The following is a 22,556-nucleotide window of genomic DNA, read 5'->3' as shown; positions in this document are numbered from 1 at the left end:
ACCCTATGTAGAACCTTTTAGACCAGTTCAAATTTGAACCAAACCAGCGGGTTGTGGGGGGGGGGGTTGAGCAAAACCCAACTTACCCACCCTGATTCAAAGCTGGTTCATATTCAAACCAAATAGGCCAAGCCAGTTTTGTGCACATCCCTACTCACATTTTGCATTGCAATTTGCTATGTATTTTGCAGCACTGCCTTGAAAAACGCTGCAGAAGCGCACAGTAAAAGGGCATCTGTCCCTCTGAACACAGAACACACATTTCAAACAGAGTCCAAAAATAGCCAAAAAAGAATCACTGACCCAGAATCCACTGCAAGCACAGTGCCTCTACTGCAGTCACATCATTGGCACAAGTTGATCTCTCACACACAATGATGACTCCTTATATTACTTCCTAGCATTGCAATAGATGCCACAGCAGCACTCTTACTTAGCAGTAAGCATAGCCATAGACTCAACTATAGCAACTTCAGCCATGTTTTGACTGAGTATGCTGTGCAATGCAGATTGCAGAGCAGACCAGACCAGTGAGTGAAGCACAAATTAGTCTCAAAGCCAGACATGGAGCTCATCACATCAGTCACCAATAAATATTTCACACACACACACACACACACACACACACACACACACCTGCCACTGTCCATTTCTCACCACAACACTATCTCACAAACAAAACAAACCACAACTCAAGGAAGGTAGACACCCAAGTTGTACCTTTATCAATCTGAGATCCAGCAAAATCAGATAGTTATAGCAGCAGTAGATATTATACTCAATGGTGAGAAAACCACAAAATCAAACCTTTCTTGATTCCTTCCTGCTCTCCTGACATATTGTCAGAGAGAAACACTATAAGTGCCCTCTTTGTCTCCCAGTCCCTTTGAATACATTTTGAAGCTCCTTCCTTTTTGTTCCCTTCTCCTCCCCTCACCCCAGCCAATGGGGGCACAAGCCAATCAGGAAGCAAGGAGATTGCAAGTCAATTGGAAACCAGTGCCAGAAATCCAGTCAGGAAGTGGGGGGAGGCCTCCAAAATGGTGCTCAAAACATTTAGATCAAAATGGGGTTGTTTTGTTCTGAGCTCGAAATAGGCCCTTTATTTAAAGAGCATTTTGTTTCACACTCAAAGCACTCAAGACGGCTCATTTCGAGTTGAAATGTCTCAACATCAAAATATTTTGCACAGCCAAGGTGCACATGGGGCTTTATACTGAAGAGGATTTTGTTACAAGTGAACTGCATGAGCACAGTTGTGAAAGACAGCCACCATTTGGAATGTGGTGTCCCTCAAATGAGGCAAGCTTGCCAAGGGGTCAAGGTGAATACTGCTGGTGAACCCACTAATCTGAATGTGTAGTCCATGCGGTATTCTGAGTCTCCCAGTGCTTGAAAAATGTCACTGTTTGACACTTGGTTTGAGTTTTATTGCAGTGCCTGGCAAAATCTGTTCAGCCCTTGGTGGGCCACTATATGTGGCCGATGCCCTTTACTTTGCTTGATGGATCACCATTGTGTTGGGCAGGACTGTTCTTTGAAAACTCAGTTTTATTATTTGGATATTATCATTGCAAAATGAAGTTGGGATGGACCAGTTAAAATTTAGTTTGATGGGGGTATTTCCCTTCAGGCCATTTATTTGTTGAGTTACTTTTACTTAAAACTGATGGAATTATGAAAACATTCCACAGTGCTCTAATGAGTTTTCAGCATTTTTAAAGCATTTAAATGTGAGTTATGTAACCTTCATTCATAATAATAGCCTTGCATTATGCACAACATTAATATGCATGAAGAAAGTGCCTCTCAACTGCATCTCAGCCTAAGGAAGAAGGGGAAGGGGGAAAAACCAGCCACTTCAACGTTCAAAATACTCCCAGACATTTCTTCTTCTTCTGAGTATGATTGACATCAAGGATGTATGACTGCTATTTCAGGCAGTGAGATTACAGAATCAAAACTGTACCTTTTTATTTCCTCTGACCATTAAAAACACAAACAAACACCACTTTCCTACATTACTAAGGAGGCTGTATTAAAACAGCAGGCCTTTAGATGCAGGCTGCCAGGGGATAATGCAACTGTTTGTATTCAAGGAAAAAAAGCAAAGAAGCAAAGCACACCTGTGAGTAAAGGTTGCTACCCTGGCTAATTTAACACCTTTACTGTAGAAAATAGTTATTGTGCATTGTGCATGCCCAATAGTTCAATACTGTTCATTTTAAGATTAGCTCTGAATTACTCACACCACCATGTACCAATTAATCTGCTTGGCATACTGAAGTTTAGGGATATGGAAATTAGATCCACCACTCACACTTAAATCTGTAGCTGTGCCTTGCACCAAATTAGTTTTAGCATGTGTTTTCTTTGGGGGTTACACTCCAGATTGGATTATGGACTTCCTGCAACATTCTATAGTGGTCATTTCTTTGTGTTAACATGGACATTATTTGCAAGCAAGCAATTCATTGGATCCCTACAGTTATTATAGCACTGATCTGGATCCCCATTTTTGCCACTCCTTTCACAGACAGAGAAAACTGAGTCTGTCAGATGTGGAGTGGGGGGCGGGGGGGGCACAAACATGGAACATTCTTGAGGGTTGGGATGGCAGCAGCCTGCCTGCCTGCCTGCCTGCCTTCACCATTATCTCGGCAGATAGTGGTAGAGGCAGCATTTGAAATGTTGCTCTGTTCTCAATGGCTGGCTCATATCAGAGTCAGACCCCATTTTCTTCCCTTGAATGCACTGTGAGCTGTGGACTGATCATGATATATCACTGACAATACCGGGAACGTATAGTGGTCATCCACCATGGTCATCATTACCTGCTGCTTGTTCCTTTTTCCCTTCACAAGATACTGAGAGTCTATGGGCAGGGAAGGCTAAGGTGCAAGGACTCCTCCCTCTCCACATCCAGTTTGATCTTTCTAAGATTTTGGATAATCTCTTGGGAAACTCCTAGGCCTCCTCTAGAAGTTCTGTGAAAAATATGGAACAAGGCAGATTCTGAATGCTGGTAGGGGAGGGGAGTGTCACCCTGGAACCCTGATTAAAATGAAGATGTGCATGGGGGGGAGGGGGGTGGGCTTAGCCATTGGGGTTCCACATGGTCAGCTGTGGGTATGACTGAGACATGCTGGATATATAGTAGGGAAAGATTAATAGATATGTAGTAGGAAAGATATGTAGTAGGGAAAGATTAGCTAGTTTAAATACGACATCTCTGAGGAAATTACATGGCAAGGGGTTTGTTGCTGTTTTGTTGTTGTTGTTCTTTGCATCCCCAGTGTCAGTTGTAAATAGTCGCAAAGCTGTGCTTGTTCAGATGTCAGCAGTACTAGAAGTAAATTCTAAAGAAGAGCATCACCGTTTCTCTGTTTTACTAATACTAAGGGCAGTATTGCACTGGAGGGGCAGGTTCCAAATATTTTAAATAAATAAAAGGCTGTGCCCTTATGGAAGAGCCAGCATGGCGTAGTGGTTAGAGTGCTGGATTAGGACTGGGGAGACCCAAGTTCAAATCCCCATTCAGCCATGATACTTGCTCGGTGACTCTGGGCCAGTCACTTCTCTCCCAGCCTAACCTACTTCATAGGGTTGTTGTGAGGAGAAACTTAACTACGTATGTACACTGTTCTGGGCTCCTTGGAGGAAAAGCAGAATATAAATGTAAAAAGCCAAAACAAAACAAAATAAATATTTAAAAGTAAGACTCTTCAGAACTGACCCTAGGTACAAGGTATGAAGTTCTTTATTTGCGACCCAAGGTCAGCATAACATAATGTAAACAGAACATCTCATAACACAGAAAGATACAATTGGGGAAAAAGAGATATGTAAATATATATAAGTATCCACGAATAAATAATCAGTAAAATTTTAAAATTAATCAAAGACAAGCTCGCTTCTCTAACAATACTGCAATAGAACAGAATTTGTCCACTTTAGAGCTGACATCTAAAGCTCTATCCGCAAGAAGATAGGAAACATAAAAATTTCCTGAGCAACCTGGGAAGGGTGTCAGAAGAGGAGTTAATAAGGAACATCTTAAATCTCTATATAATGGACAGCACAACAAAACATGTTGGATGGATTCGACTTCCCCCATACCACATGGGCATAATCTATCCTCCCTATGAATCCCCAGAAACTTCCCCGAGAGCACCACTGAAGGTAACATATCATGTCTTGCTCTGAAACAGGCCTTCTGGTAACATGTCATGCTCAAGGCATTCAAATAAGCAGCAGGGCCCCAACTAGAACTACTCAAACCTAGCCTCCTTTTAGTACAATCAGGGATTTGGGAGAATTTTTGTTGGATTTCAAAGTCCAAGAGTCTTTGTTTCAGGATCTGCCTAGCCTAGTCGTGACTTAACAGGACCAGGTAGTCCATAGACAGACCCAAGGACACAATTTTGTCCTGAATAGCCTGGGCCCAAGTGGGCTGGAATACATCAGCCAAGATAAGAGAAATCCATCCCCAGGGTGGGGGGGATCTGACTTTGAGCCAATAGGTCAAAATAGACAACCAGGCCCAGACCTCGATCTTGAGAACAACCAACTCAAACCTTCATAATACATTGGGGACACATCTAGTAGGTACTCTAAGTAGAGCCCTAAGGAAGTCATTTTGAACCACATCCATAGACTTGTATGAAGGAAAAGGACCAAGTTGCGCCCCATATAATATCTGGCTCCTAACTTTGGCCACAAATAATTTCAAGGCAGCCAAAATGATCTCACCTCCTTTAGAATAGAAAAATCTCCAGATAGCCAGAGAACTTCTCCATGCCGTAAGAATAACTTGATCTATATGCTCCTTCCATGAAACTCTTGCTTTCAGGGTCACACCTAGATATCTATATGTATAGACCTGTTCCAACTGTTGATCCTCAATCGACCATCTTAACTGCCTAGGTCTCCTTGCAAAAATTATTACTTTGGATTTCGAGTAATTGATCAGAAGATGATTGGCTCTACAGTAGAGGGCCAATCTTTTCAATTCTTGCCTCAGGCCCACTGGAGTCCTAGCTAAAATAGCAGCAGCATCTGCATAAAGAAGAGGAATGCACACACCTGCTGCAGATGGTGAATGTAGGCTGGAATCAGTTAAACAAGGGGCCAAGTCATTGAGGTATAAATTTAAAAGCGAGGGGGCAAGGATACATCCCTGCCTCACTCCTTTATAGGTAGGTATAGGTTGTGAAAGCTCCCCTTTAGGATGATATCTAACCCTGATGTTCGAGCCTGCATGAAGCTGTTGCATTACAAAAAGAAGCTGCTTGTCGATGTTTGTTTGGGCTAGCTTCTCCCAAAGCAATCCTCTAGATATAGAGTTGAATGCCGATTCAAAATCAGTGAAGGCCACATACAAAGCCGACCCAGGCTTATCTCCATATTTTCCAATCAGATGACAGAGAATAAAGACCTGATCAATAGTAGATCATCCAGAACTGGCCATAGGATAACTCGAATACTGGACAAGGTGCCTTCACCCCACCCTCCCCCATGGTTAATTCATCATTGTTGCTGTATGGCTTAGTATGAGCAAATGACATCAAACTAGAGCCAATGAAATCAAACTAGAGCAAGTGACATCTAGAGCCAATGACATCAAATGACAAACTAGAGCAAATAGCATCTCGAGCAAATGACATCAAATTAGAAATTGAAAAAGAAACATACTTCAAAGGTAATGAAGAAGTTTGAATAAAAGGTGAAAGACAGTGGCTCACATGGTGTACAGGGCAACACTGGCATTCCTGATTGGCTAGTACATGTGGAAACCAGCCTGGTCATGCTGTGCAAGAGCACACTTGCACAACTACTTAAAACAGCACCTTCTCATGCGCACTGCACAACTTACATTATTTTCAATTGTACAGCAGAACTTAAATTAGTCACATTACATTAGTAGTAGCGCACAGGGTTGGCTTCCACATGCACAGCAGTGATCAGGAATGCTGGCATTGCCTAGTACTTTATGTGGGCCATCGCTTCCTCACCACCACCACAGATAGTGCACTCAAGAAACAGTGAGTTACCAAGCTCATATTCAGATGAGCTCCTTTAGGAAGGTTGCCTTCTCATCCATCTAAGAACAGCCCTGCCATGATCCATGCCTTTGTAAGCTTCAGACTTGTATTGACTGTATAATGGGCTCACGTTCAGAATTTTAGCTGGTGCAAAAACAGTGCTAATTCTGTAGGAAGTACACAGGCTTCAGATTAGCTTCAAAGACAATTAAAGTAAAGGTAAAGTGAGCCGTCAAGTCGGTTTCAACTCAAGTTCCCTAAATTGCCCAAATCTACTCTTACTATTGCCCATGAGGTCTCCCTTTCCTTAGGATCTGCTGAGGGAACTCTGACATGATGATGTAAACTTTGACAAAGGTATTGTCTAGACATAGAGCTGTTTCTGTTGCAGCTTTGACTCTTTTAAACTTGAGCTTCCTAAATGACAATTCTTAAAGCCATACAGGATGGGTTGCAGTTGACTGCATTTGGAATGGATTGTAGTCTAATTCTATTTATTTATTTATTTATTTACTTACTTACTTACTTAAAGACCACTCTTTCTCCGAGGGGCTCAGAGAGGAGAGCCCCTCATGATTATGCACATGATTATTTTTATGCTCGCAACAAACCTGTGAGGTAGATTAGGCTGAGAGGTACATGACTGGCCCAGAGTCACCCAGTGAGTTTAATGGTTGAATGGGGATTTTAACTTGGCTCTTCCCTGTCCTAGACTAATCACTATGCTATGCCATGAAAAGAAGACAGTTTTGTTCCTCTGATGCCCACTTACCTTCTATAGCAGGCTATCCACTCCAGAGGGTTCCACAATACTCAGGAACAGATTTTTCAGAGGTGTCAGGGAGTTGAAGGAAGGAGAAGATCAGCAAAAAAGTGCTCCCTTCTTGAGCGAGTGGAATTGCCATCTGTTCGTGTGTGTGTGTGTGTGTGTGTGTGTGTGTGTATTAGATAGATAGATAGATAGATAGATAGATAGATAGATAGATAGATAGATCTTAAAAATCAAAATTTGCTTCTTAAAAATCAAAATTTGCTCTTTCTTCTTAAACAGAAACCTTTCTCAGGTTGCTTCATATTCAACTGAGCCTGATCTTATTAGGATATAGTGGATGCTAGTCAGTATTATAATTGATTGGTTGATTGATTAAGTGCCATCAAGTCGGTGTTGACTCTTAGCGATCACATAGATAGATTCTCTACAGGATGATCTGTCTTCAAGTTGGCCTTTAAGGTCTCTCAGTGGTGCATTCATTGCTGTTGTAATCAAGTCCATCCACCTTGCTGCTGGTCATCCTCTTCTTCTCTTTCCTTCAATGTTTCCCAGCATTATGGACTTCTCAAGGGAGCTGGGTCTTTGAATAATGTGTCTGAAGTATGATAGTCTTAGCCTGGTCATTTGTGCCCCAAGTAAAAATTCTGGATTGATTTGTTCTGTGATCCATTTGCTTGTTTTCTTGGCTGTCCATGGTATCCTCCAAAGTCTTGTCCAGCACCAAAGTTCAAAAGCACCAATGCTTTTTCTATCTTGCTTCTTCGAAGTCCAGCTTTCACATCCATAGACTGTCATGGGAAAAACCATGGCCTGAACTATTATAATATTTGTAGGTGTAGACATGTCATGGCATCTAAATATCCTTCCCAAGGCCTTCATTGTAACCCTACCAAGTGCTAGTCTGCAGCATATTTCTTGACTGCTGGATCCTTTACTCTTGATGGTTGATACTAAAAGGAACAAGCTATCCACCACTTCAATGTTACCCCTGCTAACTTGGCAAAGAGGCACCTTTTAACGTGGTGATTCTCTTTATTTAGCAGGGGGAGAGTAACTGGCCCTGTCCACCCCCAGCACAGTACCTCCAGTGACTGTTGCTAGTGTCTATCTTATGTTTCTTTTTAGATTGTGAGCCCTTCGGGACATGGTTCCATCTTATTTGTTTGTTATTTCTTTGTGTAAACCGCCCTGAGCCATTTTTGGAAGGGCGGTACAGAAATTGAATGAATGAATGAATGAATGAATGAATGTCTTCATTGTTAATTCTGAGGCTGGTTATTAGTTTATAACCCATTATAACCCATTGTTATTAGTTATTTATTTATTTATTTATTTATTTATTCGATTTTTATACCGCCCTTCCAAGCTGGCTCAGGGTGGTTTACAATTAAAAAACAGAAATTATTAAAAACAATTAAAATAGAAATACAAATATAAACATCAAATTTAAAAACATCTTAAAAAACAATTAAACTATCAAAACAATTAAAACCCTGAAAACCAGGTTAAGATTAAAACAGTTAAAACTAAATTAAAAACCCTGAAAGGCCAGTCCAAACAGATAGGTTTTAAGGGCTCTCTTGAAGGAACGCAAAGAATTAAGAATTAATTCTTAAGGATTAAGTTTAGTCTTCTTTACATTTAGTCAGAGTCCTATTTTTTCACTGTGCTCCTTGACTTTCATTACTGGAGCTTGCAGATCATCCACTTTCTCAGCTATCAGAGTGGTGTCATCAGCCAGCGTGGTGTAGTGGTTAGAGTGCTGGACTAGAACCGGGGAGACCTGAGTTCAAATCTCCATTCAGCCATGATACTTTCTGGGTGACTTCAGTCACTTCTCTCTCAGCCTAACTTACTTCACAGGGTTGTTGCGAGGAAATTGAAGTATGTAGTACCCCACTCAGGGCTCCTTGGAGGAAGAGCAGGATATAAAATGTAAATCAGCAGCAGCAGCAGCAGCAGCAGCGTAGTGCAGGTTATTGATGTTTCTTCCTCCAGCTTTAAAACCACTGTCATTTTCCTCCAGTCCAGCTTCTCTCGGTATACACCCAGCATATAGCTTGAATAAAGAAGGAGAAAGTATATAGCCTTGTCTTACTCCTTTGCCAGTCTGGAACCAGTCTGTTTCACCATGTTCTGTCTGGACAGTAGCTTCCTGTCCTGTGTATAGGTTACTCATGAGAACAATGAGAAGTTCTGGAACGCGCATTTTCTGAAGGATATCCCACAACTTGACATGGTCAATGCAATCAAAGGCTTTTCTGTAGTCAATAGTTACTTTAGTTTTTAATTTAGAATGTAATTTTAATGCTGTCTTGTTTTGCATGTTTTTGTACACCACCCAGAGTCTTCGGAGTGGGCGGTATATTAAATGTTTCAAATAAATAAATAAAGCACATATTGACTTCTTTCTAGTATTCTTTGGCTTTCTCAATTATCCAGCGTGCATCAGCAATGATGTCTCTTGTTCCTCAGTCTTTTCTGAAACCAGCTTGAACATCCGGCATTTCCCTTTATACATAGGGCTCTAATCTGTGTTGGATGATCCTGAGCATTATTTTGCTAGCTTTTGAATTTAAGGATATTGTGCAATGGTTTGCACAATCTCTTGCAAGACCTGCAAGAAAGTCTCTTTTCTTTGGTATGGGTATGTAGACTGACCTCTTCCAGTCTGTTGGCCACTGTGTTGTTCTCCAAATATTATAATTATTGCTAATATAATATAATATAATATAATATAATATAATATAATATAATATAATATTATATTATATTATATTATATTATATTATATTATATTATATTATATTATATTATATTATATTATATTCCTCCATGTGATCTTGGAGGAAACTGATTATCTAGACCCATTTCAAACTGGCCAAACTGGCTTTCGGGTGGACTATGGGGTAGAGACCGCCTTGGTTGGCCTTATGAATGATCTCCAATTGGGAATTGACAGAGGGAGGGTGACTCTGTGGGTCTTTTTGGATATCTTGGTGGCTTTTGATATTATTGACCATAGTATCCTTCTGAAACATCTGAGGGGGTTGGAGGTGGGAGGCACTGCTCTGCAGTAGTTCCACTCCTACCTCACAGGCAGATTCCAGATGGTTTCTCTTGGAGACTGTTGTTCTTCAAAATCTGAAATTTCGTATGGTGTCCCTCAAGGTTCCATATTGCCCCTGATGTTGTTTAACATCTACATGAAACCGCTGGGAAAGATCATCAGGAGATTTGGTGCAGGGTGTTATCAATATGCTGATGACACACAAATCTATTTCTCCATGTCATCATCATCATCAGGAGAAGGCATAACCTCCCTAAATGCCTGCCTGGAGGCAGTAATGGGCTGGATGAGGGATAACAAACTGTGGCTGAATCCAGATAAGACAGAGGTACTAATTGTGTGGGGTCAGAACTCAGGACATGATTTTGATCTGCCTGTTCTGGATGGGGTCACACTCACCCAGAAGGAACAGGTACATAGTCTGTGGTTCCTTCTGGATCCAAACCTCTCCCTGGTGTCCCAGGCTAAGGTGGTGGCCAGAGGTGCTTTTTATTAGCTTTGGCTGATACACCAGCTGCATCCATTTCTTGAGATGAATGGCCTCAAAACGGTAGTACATATGCTGTTAACCTGTAGGCTGGCTTGCTGCAATGTGCTCTATATGGGACTGCCTTTGTACGTAGTCTGGAAACTGCAGTTGGTCCAGAATGCGGCGGCCAGGTTGGTCTCTGAGTCATCTAGGAGAGACCATATTACTCCTGTGTTGAAGGAACTACACTGGCTGCCGATACGTTTCCAGGCAAAATACAAGGTGCTGGTTATTACCTATCATATTATCATGGTCTTCTTCACCATGAGCCCCACCGCCTGGTTAAAATCATCTCCATAGTTTCATCTGCTGTTGTCACCAGCTCGTTTGGCAGCTACTCAGGAACGGGCCTTCTCCATTGCTGCCCCTGGACATTGGAATGCGCTCCCTATTGAAATAAGAGCCTCCTCATCTCTTGCAACTTTTAAGAAGGCACTGAAGACACATTTGTCCACCCAGTCTTTTAATTAGATGTATCATTTTAATTTTTAACATTAGTTTTAAATAATTTGAATGTTAATTATTTTAATGTTTAAATGATTTTAATTGTTTAATTGATTTGATGTTTTAAATGATTTAAATTGTAAACCGCCCAGAGACACAAGTTTTGGGTGGTATAAAAATATGTTAAATGAATAAAATAATAATAAAAATATTATTAAATACTTGTAATATATTTTAAAAATATGAATATCTCTTAGTTATTCCTTTTTGGTAGGCATAATTTTAGAAATAATGTAAATAAATAATATATAACTGAACAAGTCAACAATGGTGACTAATTTAAAAGGATAAGGATCAGACAGACATATTCAATTTTTAAAATACCCAACTAAGAGACACAAGTGGGGAAATGTAGCATTAGATATGCTCTCGTGTCTTCAAAAGCTTGAGCTTCTTAGTTATTCATATCTGAAGAGTTAGATCTGAATGTTGCAGTTCACATCTTGTTACAGAATGTGCATAAATAGAAAGTTGTCATCTATCAATTCTGTTGATCTTGTGACCAAAAAGACTGTTAAGGAAAGCTTATATTCTGCCACAGATGTTATCATTTAATCTGGAGTGAGCCAGGGATCAATGTGCCTATATATTTATATGGCTTTGAACATTATTGCAGTGCAGTGTTATTGTGATCCTGCCTTCCAATGATTCAGAAGCTAGTATTTAAAATCAGCTTCAAGATACACTTGTATTTGAACCATTCTTCTTTTAACTTGAAAGGGGTTATTAAATTTCTTATATCCAAACTAGTACAAATTTTGATCTGCCCATTGGCTTAAAGGCTACAATATATGAAGGAGTGATATGGCTAGTGCCATGGATAATTTACTCTTTGGTAGCCACCTGCCTAACTTTTGAAGCTCAGGCCAACCAGAGAACGACCTCAGATGAACAGTATCAAAGCTAGTGACAAGTTAACAATTCTGTTCTTGCTTGCTTGCATTTTGATTGCTTGTGGGGTGGGAAAAGTTTCATTGTTTTTAATGTTCACTATTAGCCACCTAACATTATTTTTTCAAATAACATATAGTGGAATGTAAACATTTCAAAATAAAGAAATAAATGTCATATTGATTCCAACCAAAGGGAGAGGGAAGAAAAGTAACATAAGCAATTCAATTCAAAGATGAACATTGTGGGGGCGGGGTGGGGGGATTGACCAAACTAGACATGACATCAGGACATTTGTCATTAGATGTCCCGTAGTATGTTTTCAAAGATAAGGCACCCATGGACCACCCCTGAATCTGGATACAAGGAGACTGGATACAAGGAGCAAGAAGAGGTCAGAGGGTAACCTTTTTCTTTGTGTAGCTTTTTAAAATCCAGTTCCCTGCCTGAAGGTTCTATTTGTCCTGTGATCAAATAACAACTTTGAACATAGGCAATGCAGTTTGGGAGAAAGGTCTGGGGAGAAGGTTACATGTGCCCCAGTGTTGACACACTGCAGTTGGATTTTCCTCCCTGGCTGCTTATACCTTTAAAAGAAAGCATGGGAGTTCCCATCATGGCTTATCTGACATCAAATCTAGCTAGGCTGTAAAAGTCAACAGTACCAGAAAATGAAGACTATAAGGGGAGAAGAAAGAAAAAGGTGAGACTTAAACTAGAGCCAGACAGAATGGTCTCTTTTGGGGGGGAGGGGTGGGGGGACTTCCAATAGACCAGGCAATGAGGGAATAATCAGATCCTTCTGCTTAGGGCTTCTCAGCTAAGCACCTTCCTTTATCAGAGAAACTGTGATAAAAGAGGTTCTAGAAAGCTCTACCATGAGACAAAGATCAATCCATGACGCTGACAAAGTGCAGTTCTTACAGTGCGAACTTATGTATTTTACCTGTAAGTAAGCAACTTTGTGTTCTGGGGATTTACTTTCATGTGAGTGTGCAAGGTATTACACACCCAACAAGTTATATTTACTGCATGAGAGCCATTGCAGCATGGTTCCTTCCTGCCCTGCTTAAGTAAGGTCTGAAGTCTGTGATTATGTGGGAGGAGTCCACAAGAGAGCTCCTTTCAATGCCAGTATCTCCCCACTCTGAAGCAAAGCTGAGATGAAAAGGATCTGTATAAACCACACCCACCTCACAAAGGCCATGTTAGGATCGTGTGAGGATTTACCATATACACTGCACTTTCTATGATTTACCTAATGCCAGCTTGTGGTTTGCTGTGATTGTTTGTGTGGTCCATCTTTTAAAAGATGCCTACTTCCTAACCCTGATAACCAATCACCAAAACAAACAAAACAAAAACCCACCCCTACTTCAATGACTATATAAACTACTTTAGATAGTTTCACCACATGGTCACTTTGAGATGAGTTACATATTTTAATAACCACAGATATTGACATTCTGTGACCAGTTTCCCACAACCTAGCCATAACATTTCACAGCATTCTTAATATGAATTATGACCATCATGCAATGAGGTTCCCTGAAAGTGCAGGTCAATAATACCGAGTGAGTATGTGTAGATAAATTCATACAGTTCATCCTGACCTTGGATATATAGAAAGCAATAATGTAGACTGATAGGAAAGCTGAATTGTTTTGGTTGTCATCAGCTTCTCCCCAACCCTGCATGTTCCGATGGAAGATTAAAGAGGCTTTTTCCATGTGGTGGGCAGAAATGATAAGACTAGGGTTGCTCCCAAATTTTACCTTGCATTCAGAGATTTGTACTTGGAAGAAACATCTCAGCAATTTTAAGAAACCAAAGGAGTTATAATAAGACTAGCAAGGTTTCTCAGGAGGATTCCAACTTTTGTGAAACAGAGCATATTTTTCTTCTTCTTCAGAGACCTGGTCTTCTGAAATACAGAATATCTATAAATCTATTTAGGTTCCTCTGCACAAACATAAAGATGGTCCCTTGATACCACAGCTAATCAGAATTAAACAATGTGTTCTAAAATCTCAAGTAATACACTTAGAGAAGTGGTATTTTTCCCTGACCTAACTAGTAGTCAGTATCCTGTCACCTTCAAGTCAAGAGAAAAATGATTAAAATGGTGATAGAAATAGGCAGAAATTGTCACCTTTGCACGCAAAAAGTTTGTGATCATCTACTGTCTCCTTTGTATGACCTCTGAGACAGAATATTTGCAATAGGCCTAGAAAAATGATTAATAATTAATACATTTACTGATGACTGAAACAGCTATGTATGACTAGCTTTAGAAGTATATTTTATTAATGAGCATTAAAAACAATTGCTCTTTCAGTACAGCAGCTGGTCCAGACCTTTAGACTGGTGTGGGGAGAAAGAAGGAAGAATGTGCAACTTCCTCTAAAGAATAACTTCTTTAAGACTTTAAAGAATACCTTCATTACGTCATTATCAAAAAATACAGATTAAAACTCAAAGACTGATGATGTCTCTATGATGTAGAGCCCCACACATGCATGAATCTCCTGTTGGTGTATAGAGATGTAATGCCAGAGAACTCCAGGCTTCCACAGTTGGAAGTGCAGAAGCACTGGCTGACTGCACAGCATAACGTGGACAGTTCAGAAATGCCCACAACACTGCAAGTGCCTAAACACTGCCTACACTGTTCTGCTACTACTTAAAGGTGCGCTAGCACAGTTGTGCAAATCTACATCCTCTGAAAATAATGGATGTCACGCCATGCAACTGCAGTTGTGTAAGTTTAAGTAGAAGCAGAACAGGGATGTTTTGCCACAGAGCAGACAATATTTTAGACACCAGCAATGGCATGGAAGGTTCTGAACTGCCCACTGTACACGATGAAGCATGTCATCCATTGTTTTCAAAAGCATTGTTGAATTGCCATTTTAATGGTTTTAATTGTCATTTTGTTTTCAGTTGTATTTTTGTAGTCTTAATGTGTTTTTAATTGTATCTTTTATTTTAACATTCATTGTTTTATTTTGTGAGCTGCCCCGAGAACAATTGTTATAGGTCAGCTATGCAAATAAAGTCTATCATCATCATCATCTTCATCATCTTCATCATCTATAAGTGAGGCTGCCTTCTAAGTCTGGATCTTGCCCAATATTTGCACTACTACTACTGCTGCTTCATTTCGCCACTTTGGCCCAATGGGCGTGTGTGGCATAGGAATCTTTAACCCCATCTCCCTTCCTTTAGCTTCTTCAACTCAGTTTTTAAAAAGAACAAGTAGAAATAACAGCTTTCATAATGGATTTCAGCACACACATTTTTACCCTTAATGGACAGCTACATTTTTAAGGGTGCAAACAACAATGCAATGCCAATTACAAAGCAAATGTGAGGAGGTGTATATGCCTGTTAATGTAGATAAATGTCAGTAAGGTAATTACTGCGGGTGACATTTCTGTGACTCTGCTGGACATCATTATACTTTTGTGATTACTATTTTTCAACCTATAGCCGGATGTGAGACAGATAACTAACAAATACCAATTGGATCATGAAAAAGTCCTGCCAGAAAGAGGTAGCAGCCGCTCTATTAAGCAAAAGTAATTGTGTTAATCTTTCTTGCCCTTTCAGTCATCTGTAGATAATGATTGTGTGTTGCAACGGCCTGCATATCTGTTTCGTTATTGCTATTTAAGGGAAAAGATATTAGGATTGAAAATGAAAAGGTAAAGATTGATGAACAGCTTCAACCATTTCCGGGCAGATTTCATTGATATTTAATTGCCTAATAAATTGCCTTCCATACACAAAATAATTGGGGAAAAATAGTGTGGAAATCAAATTCAGTGTTCCAAAACTTACATGCAAACTGAAGTTTTGCTGTCCTGCTCACAATTGTTCCAAATGAATTGGTGACCAAACACTGGTATGTTCCAATATCCTGTTTTTTATGTGGGTTATTGATTGCCAAGCTGCCTCCAACCAGCCTGTAGTGATAATTCATGGTAAGATCAATATCTGTGCCATTTTGCTTCCACCTATGAAGGGGAAAAAAAATCAAATTATGCTTATAATTTACAGAGGCTATTCAGGTTTATTTTAAATAGTTTGCTGTAGCATACTTGTAACAACAAAAGGCTGGTTAAAATATTAGAATATCATATCGTATTTCACAGCAGACTGATTATTATATCCATCTTGTAAATTCCACTGTAAATTTTACTGTTTGAAAAATACTCTTTTTAATGGTGTGTCCTAGGCAAGCATCCAAATGCCTACAAAAATAATTATAACCTATCCTTACAAACCAAGCTATACATTCAAATGGCAGATCAGAGGATGAGATGACTACAGATACATTATTTTTTATATAATATATAAATGATACCTGAAAATATTTTACAATCCTTGCCAGTGATGTAATAAATTTGCTTATAGCAATGATTTCAGAGATATAAATCAGAACGGATTATACTTCAAAGGGCAAGAAGAAAGCGGAAAGGGGATGTTTATACCACTAGTTTGAGATGGATAATGTAATAATGATAACACTGTTATTTTAAAACATGATTTGTCTCTGTTAGCCCGTTAATGAGAAAATGAATCGTGTCTGCAACATATCACAGTTATTTACAAATGTCAAAATAAATTGTGTTTCATAGATAATCATATTTTCCACAAGAATAAAAAAGGGGATGTGGATTAACCATTTGTTGCATTAAAACAGAATTCTCCTTACTTGTCTACACAACATGTTCATGTAAGTTGCTGGTCACAATCCACATTTTTAACAGATCAACAACCCTCTGTTCTACATCACAAGTAGTATTACATTTTTAAGTTAGGTGGATAGAATACTAGTTTTTGTCAATGGTTAATATCTTGTTCACTAGTTTCAAAGTGTCAAGAATAAAATCAAACTATATTGTCATGCTGGGTTGAATGAGAATAATACAGTCACCATTGCCAGCCATGAATAGCAAACATGTGAGGGGACAAATGGGAGAATGCCAGGAAGGCCAGTCTTTTGATGTTGACACACTCTATGGCCACATTTTCAACTGGTCCCACATTCAGTGCTGTCTGCTGGGAAAGAGCTTCTCCGTTATTATGAACCATGCACACCCAGGGTTCTTAATCATCTGAAGAATCTCTTCCTTCATCAAGTGCTTACGTCTGCAGACAAGCACTTCAGGGACAATATCAGGAATGTGGCCATAGAAGACTTTGGTGCTAGGAGCTTGTGGTTAGCTAACGTGCTTCTGTTGCTCCTCTCAGGGGCTTGCTACCTGTAGATGGCGAACATCTGAGTATGTCTAATGTTTTGGGTGAGTTGAAATTTTTAGCAAGTTTAGACTTTAGTGGCAGCATAGTCCATCCCTTTCAGAAAAATCAACAGTCTATGGCAGGGTTCCACAAATATGGCCGTCCAGCTATTTAGACTACAACTCCCATAAGCCCCAGGCAGTCACAGTGGCCAATAGTCAGGGATTATGGCAGCTGTAGGCCAACATCTGCAGGCAGGCCAAATCTATGCAGTGGTCTAGGGCTACATCACAATACCATTTTTAGCTCATTTAAAACATTTCACTTTTTTCATAACACTCTATGAATTAGTAGTTCATGGCGACGGGTTATATGGAAGAAGTTGATGACATACCCAGATTCATACACTTCCATTAAAGTCATTGAGTCCTTTCTCATGACCAGTGAGAAAGGGCAAGAGGCTAAGTGGAGAGGAAGCCTCAAAAAGCTTACCCACAAATAAGCAGGTCCTTTCTTCTGGGTGGGCGGATCACCCACCCAGATGATTACCAGATGCTGCTGGTTGCTCTGAGGGTCGAGGTGCTGGACACTTCACCCCGTGTCACTCTGCTGCCCCCCAGCTCCCATAATGCACCACATGAGTGTGCTGTGCATTATGGCGATCTGACTGGGAGCCCCACAGTTGGCCAGCCATGGCTAAAAGCAGCCACGGCAGGCAGACAGTTGAAAAAACAGGGCTAGGATTGCGCTCGTTCTCCTAACCTCGATTTAGAGGGAGGCTCCATAGGCCCAATCCCAGCGGTACATACGCACACACAAAACCGGGCAGTTTTGCATGCACATGTGAATAGCTTCTCAGTATCAGAATACAGCAGGTGTCAGATCCGGATAATGCTATGACTAGGTAGCTTTTCAATTCACATGGCAGCCTCTCGATATATGATTAACTTTTTCAAACTATGCTGACAAAAAAAAGTCAGCAGTTTCAAACAAGCTTAAAAATTGTTGATTCCTACAAACTGGCAATCAGAACATCCATTAGAAACTGGCTGTCAAAATCTAGGGATGTGCACAAACTGAAGTTAATGCACAGGTTGGGTGCCGCGGGGAGTGGAGTAGAGTGGCGAGAGGGATCTTTTTAGAAATGGGAGTGGAGTAGTGAGAGGATCTTTGTATGCAGCTTCCTGCTGCAGCGGCATTTGTCCCAGGTGCCAGCATGCACGTGCTGGCGCCATGCAAGAGTACTTGGTACAAGCACCACCGCAGCAGGAAACTGCATGCAGCAGCATAGAGCAGGATCTGCTCTCCTTTTAAAAAAAGCTCTTGCTCGTGGCTCCCCTCCCTGCGGCGCTGAACCGGTTCTGACCTTATCCAAACCAGTTAAGCACTGAACCTGTGCACGAACCTTGGTTCATGCACATCCCTATCAAAATCAACTACAGATAAGAACATAGGATCAGACTGGCAGAAGCTTCTCCAAGGTTGCAGGCAGGAATCTCTCTCAGCCCTATCTTGGAACTTCTAAAACAGCTACTATAATGAAATGTATTAGTAATGCTTCGTTGGCTCATATCTGTGTCATCGACTTCCTACATATCTTGAGCAGTGTTCCTTGAAATAATCTTTAACATCATGCTTGAGATACTTCACAACTTCTTCTATGCTGTACACAAAGCTGGTGTCAGTGTTTGGCAGGGTTGGAACCTTGCAGAGACCCAGACCATATGAGGAGGCCACCTCTGCTTCTCCTCTTCCTGACAGTACTAGGAAGGAAAAGGAGGGACCCAATCCTAATCTCCCCCACTCCCAAAATCTGTAGATTAGACTATGTTCTAATAGTCTGATCTAGATTCTATAGATTAGACTATATGAAATTTTCTTCACAAAAATCTTCACTGAAAGAGATTTCCTAAAATGGTTATAAATGGGCATAACTTTGCTACCAATTTAGCTATGAAAAAGCACCACTCACTAGGGATTCAATTCTTAAAATCTATTGCAAAATAGGTAATGTAATCTGAACATTCTGAACAGTTTCTTTATACAATCTAATTTCAGCGTAGATTGCATTATATTTCCACCCAATATCTCCAGGTGGATATGTAATTCATGTACAGGAAAAGAAAAAAAAATGACAAAGATATATGTGAAGAAAATATACTTTAGAGGGAGATATATGCTTTTAAACATGAGTGGAGATTGATCAAACATCAGATCAATTGAATTCTATGAACAAGAGACTGCAGCTCTAAATTATTCACTTGTATGGTTGTTTTAAAACTTTGCCTACTGTTTTATAAATGCTGTACCATCAAGCAGTCTGAAGGATCTTGCTGTCTTGCTGTGGTTGCTGCTGAATATGACCCTTTCATTTTAACGTCCTACATCCTTTCCCACATTTTTGTCATCTCCATTGGAGCTGTTGGGTTGTCTTCACCATCCTGCTTTATAAAGCAGTCCCCTGGATCCCAGTTAGCATTTCCCCCTGATCTATTTAAACCTATATACAGTGAATACCCCCTGGACCAAAATCCCACTTAGTTTTCTAGCTTTGGCTATACTGGTGTTCAATTTGCCAACTCACTTTAATTTCAGAATCAATCACTGAAATAGCTGCTGTCATCATTACATGACTTCTAATTAAGCTCTATAATTGTTTCTCAACACAGATGCAAAGTTGTTGGCTTACTCACAGCAAATGAATTTTTCACAGTGCCCCCATAATCATTCTAATCACACAGTATGATTATTATTAAACTGTGAATATGGATCAGGGAATCAGCTCCTGATGAGGGCCTCCTCTTAATTAATATGTTTAAATCAATGAAGGAAAGCTATTAATGGATGCATATGATTGCCAGGTTAGGGTTTAATCATATCATACATGCCCCAGTGAATTACTTCAATTAATAAAAAAATAAACCTTGGAAATCATTTCAAATAATGTATAATAATTCATAAAACAAAGATACAAATTTAGTACTGTTTATTATTTTAGGCATGTTGTTGAAGATGCAAGAAGAAAACAAGTGTTACATGTCAGTAAACTGTATAGTAATGAAGATTATACTATTTTATACATTGGAAATGATGCAGCTTGATTATTGGAATGATCATGGGGCCATCGCCTTAATCTAGCACAGAGTTAGGTGTGCCTAACTAAGCCTCTTTGATTCTTGCAGTACTTAAACGTACACAACTATGCATGGATGGGACTGTGGACACATACAAACAGGTTTATAGGGAGGAAAAAGAGGGTCACAGAAGAGGTAAAGTGCATTTATGGGTGGCCGAGCTGTGTCCCAACATATTAGAGTTATGAAACAGAAAGGGGAACAGTTGAGGGGGCAAACTACATGTCTGAAGGGGCTCCTACTCACCATTGCTCCCCCTCTGGAGCCACCCTTGTTTCAAAGTTGTGCTTACTATTACAGGTGAAACTCGGAAAATTAGAATATCGTGCAAAAGTCCATTAATTTCAGTAATGCGAATTAAAAGGTGAAACTGATATATGAGACAGACACATTACATGCAAAGCGAGATAAGTCAAGCCTTAATTTGTTATAATTGTGATGATCATGGCGTACAGCTCATGAAAACCCCAAATCCACAATCTCAGAAAATTAGATTACATGGAACCAAGAAGACAAGGATTGAAGAATAGAACAATATCGGACCTCTGAAAAGTATACAGTGTACTGTGCTTGATTGGCCAGCAAACTCGCCTGACCTGACCCCATAGGGAATCTATGGGGCATTGCCAAGAGAAGGATGAGAGACATGAGACCAAACAATGCAGAAGAGCTGAAGGCCGCTAATGAAGCATCCTGGTCTTCCATAACACCTCATCAGTGCCACAGGCTGATAGCATCCATGCCATGCCGCATTGAGGCAGTAATTGCTGCAAAAGGGGCCCAAACCAAGTACTGAATACATATGCATGCTTATACTTTTCAGAGGTCCGATATTGTTCTATTCTACAATCCTTGTCTTCTTGGTTCCATGTAATATTCTAATTTTCTGGGATTGTGGATTTGGGGTTCTCATGAGCTGTACGCCATGATCATCACAATTATAACAAATTAAGGCTTGACTTATCTCGCTTTGCATGTAATGTGTCTGTCTCATATATCAGTTTCACCTTTTAATTTGCATTACTGAAATTAATGGACTTTTGCACGATATTCTAATTTTCCGAGTTTCACCTGCATATGCTTTATCCCAAAATGTTCTATTGATTCATTGTCTTAATGATCCAGTCTATGTCCCTCCTTTGTAGCACAGAATCTTGATTGGTTGGTTGGTTGGTTGGTTGGTTGGTTGGTTGATTAAGTGCCATCACGTTGGTGACAACTCTTAGCGATCACATAGATAGATTCTCTCCAGGATGATCTGTCTTCAACTTGGCCTTTAAGGTCTCTAAGTGGTACATTCATTGCTGTTGTAATCGAGTCCATCCACCTTGCTCCTGGTTGTCCTCTTCTCTTCCCTTCAACTTTTCCCAGCTTTATAGATTTCTCAAGAGAGCTGGGTCGTCACATAAGTTGTTGCAAGTCTGATAAGTTTGAGCCTGGTGATTTGTGCCTTGAGTGAAAATTCTGGATTGATTTGTTCTATGATCCATTTGTATGTTTTCCTGGTTGTTCATGGTACGTATCCTTCTCCAACACCAAAGTTCAAAAGCGTCAATATGTTTTCTATCCTGCTTCTTCAAAGCCCAGCTTTTGCATCCATAGAATGTCATGGGAAAAACAACTGTCTGAACAATTCTAATCTTTGTAGGTGTAGACACATCACAGCATCTAAATACCCTTTCCAAGGCCTCCATTGCAACCCTACCAAGTGCTAATCTGCGGCGTATTTCTTGACTGCTGGATCCTTTACTGTTGATGGTTGATCCTAAAAGGCAGAAGCTATCCACCACTTTAATGTCTTCATTGTCAGTTCTGAGGCTGGTTGCTGTACCAGTTGTCATTAATTTGGTCTTTATATTTAGTTGTAGTCCCATTTTTTCACTGTGCTTCTTGACTTTCATTACTCGAGCTTGCAGATCATCCACATTCTCAGCTATCAGAGTGGTATCATCAGGTTATTGAGGCAGGTTATTGATCCTCTTCTCAATTTTTTTTAACACAAGTCAGCAAATTGATAGATTTGAAAGTGAAATTTCTGAAATGTAAGATTCTGTTGGATAGATTTATTCAACATAATCTTACATTTCAACAATTTCACTTTCAAATCCATCCATTTGTTGATTTGTGTTAAAAAAATTGAGGAGTATCAACATTTATTTATTTTAACTATTGTTAAATTTATATACCGCCTTTCATTAAAACAATCCCAAGGCAGTTTGGGTTACACACTGGTTTCACAATACAATGCTACATTTCCAAGCCATGTTGTTGAATTAATATTATACCTTCATCTGCCTGCAGAGATTTGTGAATTTGCCAGTTTTTATATATAAGTATATCATATAAGCTTTCTATAGAATATCTG

General features: G+C 39.9%; 1 protein-coding gene across 4 annotated transcripts in view; it reads right to left on the bottom strand.

Moving 5' to 3' along the window:
- Positions 1 to 22,556, bottom strand: part of CNTN6 (contactin 6) — a 350,488-nt gene that overhangs the window by 171,031 nt on the left and 156,901 nt on the right. For 3 of the 4 annotated variants that reach the window (XM_053303087.1, XM_053303088.1, XM_053303086.1), the window contains one exon: positions 15,654 to 15,829. In XM_053303087.1, coding sequence (XP_053159062.1) covers positions 15,654 to 15,829 — 176 coding nt within the window. Of the gene's footprint in view, positions 1 to 15,653; positions 15,830 to 22,556 lie in introns of those variants that run through there. The other variant, XM_053303089.1, reaches the window with a different exon arrangement.

The sequence above is a fragment of the Hemicordylus capensis genome, chromosome 2 (assembly GCF_027244095.1).
Source record: "Hemicordylus capensis ecotype Gifberg chromosome 2, rHemCap1.1.pri, whole genome shotgun sequence".
In the NCBI taxonomy this organism is placed as follows: domain Eukaryota; kingdom Metazoa; phylum Chordata; class Lepidosauria; order Squamata; family Cordylidae; genus Hemicordylus; species Hemicordylus capensis.
This window is presented reverse-complemented; position numbering and strand designations above follow the sequence as displayed.